The following is a 3,855-nucleotide window of genomic DNA, read 5'->3' as shown; positions in this document are numbered from 1 at the left end:
TATAGAATTTTCAAAAACAGTAGGCCATGTCTTATTCCTACTGTTTTTAATAAACACAATTGTACTTTTAAAAGATGTCTTATGGATGATTTATGAAACGTTCTGGGCTCATGGTGTAGCTTTACATAGTACTGTTATTACTTCGACTTCATTTGGTTTATAATATTAAAAAAGTATAATACAGTCAACTAGAGTAAAAGATAATTTCTCTGTGACTCATTGCATCTTTCTTTAATGATTCCGTCAGTAATACATCTGATGTTTGTAGTTTGTTTGGCCATATCCTTTTATTATGTTATTTTTTTTGTTACATTTTATCATTATTCATGGAATAGTAAACCAGCTGGTAAACATTCACCTTTTCATGACTTTGCTGTATTCTATAAATACAAAAATAATAAAAAATGTACTTTTTGTTGGAATCCATTATTTCTCTTTCTCATAAAAATAAAGGATTTATCCTGAGGAAAAACAAGCCAATCAAACACTGATTTTTCATAGTTTTTGGAGTCTGTGTTAGCTACAGATCAGTGTGATGCTCCGAGGCAGCGTGGATCCGGACCCTGCAGGAGCAACACTTCCTGTAACACACCACGGCTGCAGAGAGGACACACACAGCCGCCGTGAGGCAGAGCGCTGAGGCTGCAGTCAGCTCCGCGGCGGGTCTGAGGGGGGGCCAGCTCCAGTCCTGCGCTGACGGGACAGCCTCATACGGGTCACTGAGCAAAGAGCAGTAAAGTGAGGTGAGTTTGAGCAGAGGTGGGACGTAACTGACTGAGTTACAGGTTACATTTTAAAGGGGTCTCTTGTAAAATCGCACTTGCCTTGTGGCAGAAGCAGGAAATGTAGTGACATCATTAGAGGGAGGAGTGATGTCATCGTACCGACATAACCTCCCGTCAGGACAGTGGACCGAACCCAGATATCCTTTTATCTGAACGTTAAAAACAGCAAAGACACAATGGATTCTGTGATTAGAGCTCTTATGGGAACTGGGCATCTGCGAGGTTGTCAGAATATCATTGTCACATTAACACTGAAAAATGTGTAATGTCAGTACACACATGATTTTCATTCGTATACACTCATACCATCTATTAGGAGTGTGGCAATACATCGATATTGATGATAACCGTGACATTTAAAAAGTGATTATTGGATATGATAACATCTTGTAAATAATGCTGAGCCTTCTTAAAACATTTCATTTCAGGTTATCACTTTTTTCTTCATGCCCCAAAATGTTTACCGACAAAAGAAAATGAAATATAAACAATTATTTCTATCTATCCATCTACATTTCTCATATTACCTTAAGAAAACAATGCAGTTGTTCCTCAATATACATAGGAAAGGTAATAACAGCAAATATGGATGTTTAATTCCAAATACCTCACAAAGTGGTTAGTGTGATACATACCATTGAAAGACTCTATTGTAGTTTAAACTGTAGCTAAGGTCATGTCCTGTTACCTTAACGGTGTCCCCTGCTGGACAGTCCTCCCATTCAGAGCCAGACACCTGGACTTGGTATCTGTTGGGTCCTCTACACCTGTGTTTGTAACACCGACCCTCCTCAGAGCTGCCGGACAAAGGAACCTCACTCTGGTTCTGAAATAGAAAATGGTTGGTTAGGGTTCAGTCGGGTGACAGGCACGCTACAGGCACGCTACACACACACACACACACCTGTCTGGTCAGGTTTGAGAAGAAGCAGCGGCTGTGAAAACCAAACATCTCCCCGCTCCAGTCCTCTTCTCCGCCATTTCCCTCTTTCCAACATTCACTCTGGAAGACAAAATAATGACAGACTGTGAGAGTGTGTTGCTGCAACAGGATAAAATGCCACAGATTGTGTTTAGGCTCAAACATAGAAAGGACCCCAATATGTCTGCTTTACAGAACGACAAAAAGGTGAAAGTATGTGAAGAAAATGCTTCATTTTGGACATTTTGATCAAGTAGAAGACTTCATGCAATGCAAAATGAGTAAATAACGCATGTATTTTACTCTATAATCTGAAGCACATTGCCAACGAATATGATTCTCTATAATTTTCTCCAATAAAAGATGAAACATACTCCATTCTTGAGGGGTTTGTACACTCGACAGCCCTCCAGGTATCGATCAGTCTGACACTCCCCCTTGTGGAGGTGAAGATAATGACACCCAGATCCACTGACAAAGAGGAAACAATGCAAACATTAGTGCTGCAAATGTGGGATTAAAAGGAAGTTGTTGTAGAAAATACATATATATTATTAAAAATCTACCTTCCAGTGCAGAAAAAGGACGAGGACTTGTTGTGACAGGTTGACAGGGAACCAAACATGGCTCCTTCGCCTTTAAGAAACACATTCATGTCATTCTATTTTTGATGTTTTAATCAACTTGCAACTGTAGCTGTTCTGGCTCTACTGTCCTGTCAGTTTCTACCAATTATGATCATTACTGTGCATTTGATCACGGTTTATCTCCCTCACCCTCTCCCCACACCAGACTCTGTGCCCGGCTCATGTTCACGGTGTACCAGCCTGTATCCTGTAGAGCAGCCAGGGTGACCGGGTCGATCCGGACCGTGGGGGGGTCCTCCAGCACCGCCGCCATGATGGAGCCCTGCAGGACCCGGGCCTCCCAGTGAGAGGACGTCCTCCCCAGAGGAAGATCCTGAAGGTGTAAAGAAAAATGAGGAAAGCATAAAAGAAATTTGAAGAGAAAAAAAAGGTAGATTAAGAGCGGTGCGGTACCAGGTTCTCGAGCGGCCCCCCCAGCTCAGGGTCAGCGGACCCCAGGAGCCTCTGCAGGGCGGAGATGACGGAGGGGGTGTAGATCCTCATCTGACCCGAAGCATCAGAGTGAGTCACTTTGCCTCGAGGAGAGCAGACAGCACTCCCTGCAGCACGGAAGAAGAAAAAACACACATTGGAAGAACCATTTTTTTTTACAAATGCATGTGACGCTTATTGTGAACTAGACTTATTTTATTCAATATATAAATATATATTTTTAAAGGATTTGGCTCAAGTGCATCATGTGTTTGTCCTTTTTTTTTTTGTCATGCATTTGTTTTTTGTACTTCACTAAACCCGATTGTATCTAATTGTTGTGCCGAAAAGTTTAAATCATTATTTCACCAAGTAAAGTGACTTTTCGAATAGTTTATCATTATTATTATTATTATTAAAAGCACTTTTTACTTTATTCTTCTTTTTATGTAGCTTAAATAAAAATGAAAGATTGTTTTCTAGCCTGTACTTTACTTTCTTCATCTAGGATTCTTGATATCAAAGTATTAGTATATTAAAAGTAAAGTAAAGTTTAAAAAAAAGTCCTTAGAGAATATTAGAGATTGTTGTTTTGTTTTTACCACACAATAAACTTACAAATATTCAATTCAGCTCTACCAGAATAATTCCACACCTTTTTTAAATGTTGTTAACTTGCACAACAAGTGAAATAACACAACAAAGAAGGCAATCAAACAAATATCATAATGTACTACCTCAATGAATGAATACAAATGGAATCCAGTGATATAAATCTGAATATCTTTATAAACCTTGAGATTTGGAGGAACAGTCGGTCCAGGTGTGGAAGAGATCTTTAGAAAAACCAAGTGCATGGAGCAGCTCGTGGATCACAGTCTGGAAAACAGACAAGCACGCACAATTCAACACATCATGGTGCAATATAGATACGGTATTAGTTACATATTTGTTTAATGGTACCTGTACCGTAGCCTGGTGGCTGTATGTGGCTCCGGTCAGCCGGTCCCTGCAGAGGACCACCACCCCGGCCACAGGACGTCCATCAGCGTCCGTCTGACAGTGGACAGCGTAGGCCAGCACACTAGGC

General features: G+C 40.6%; 1 protein-coding gene across 1 annotated transcript in view; it reads right to left on the bottom strand.

The window, feature by feature from the left end:
• Positions 1–62: 62 nt before the first annotated feature.
• cirop (ciliated left-right organizer metallopeptidase) overlaps positions 63–3,855 on the bottom strand; it is a 5,538-nt gene continuing 1,745 nt past the window's right edge. Inside the window, exons 3-12 of the mRNA XM_010779481.1 lie at positions 3,729–3,849; positions 3,560–3,644; positions 2,748–2,893; positions 2,484–2,667; positions 2,274–2,343; positions 2,082–2,178; positions 1,690–1,788; positions 1,474–1,611; positions 825–934; positions 63–719 (exon numbers count right to left, since the gene is read on the bottom strand). Of these exons, the coding sequence (XP_010777783.1) occupies positions 521–719; positions 825–934; positions 1,474–1,611; positions 1,690–1,788; positions 2,082–2,178; positions 2,274–2,343; positions 2,484–2,667; positions 2,748–2,893; positions 3,560–3,644; positions 3,729–3,849 (1,249 nt within the window). The 3' untranslated portion in view covers positions 63–520. The remainder of the gene's footprint in view (positions 720–824; positions 935–1,473; positions 1,612–1,689; positions 1,789–2,081; positions 2,179–2,273; positions 2,344–2,483; positions 2,668–2,747; positions 2,894–3,559; positions 3,645–3,728; positions 3,850–3,855) is intronic.

This window comes from Notothenia coriiceps, unplaced genomic scaffold (genome assembly GCF_000735185.1).
Source record: "Notothenia coriiceps isolate Sejong01 unplaced genomic scaffold, NC01 NC01_scaffold00000339, whole genome shotgun sequence".
NCBI classification, from domain to species: domain Eukaryota; kingdom Metazoa; phylum Chordata; class Actinopteri; order Perciformes; family Nototheniidae; genus Notothenia; species Notothenia coriiceps.
The sequence above is the reverse complement of the archived record's forward strand: the minus strand, read 5'-3'. Positions and strand labels throughout refer to the sequence as shown.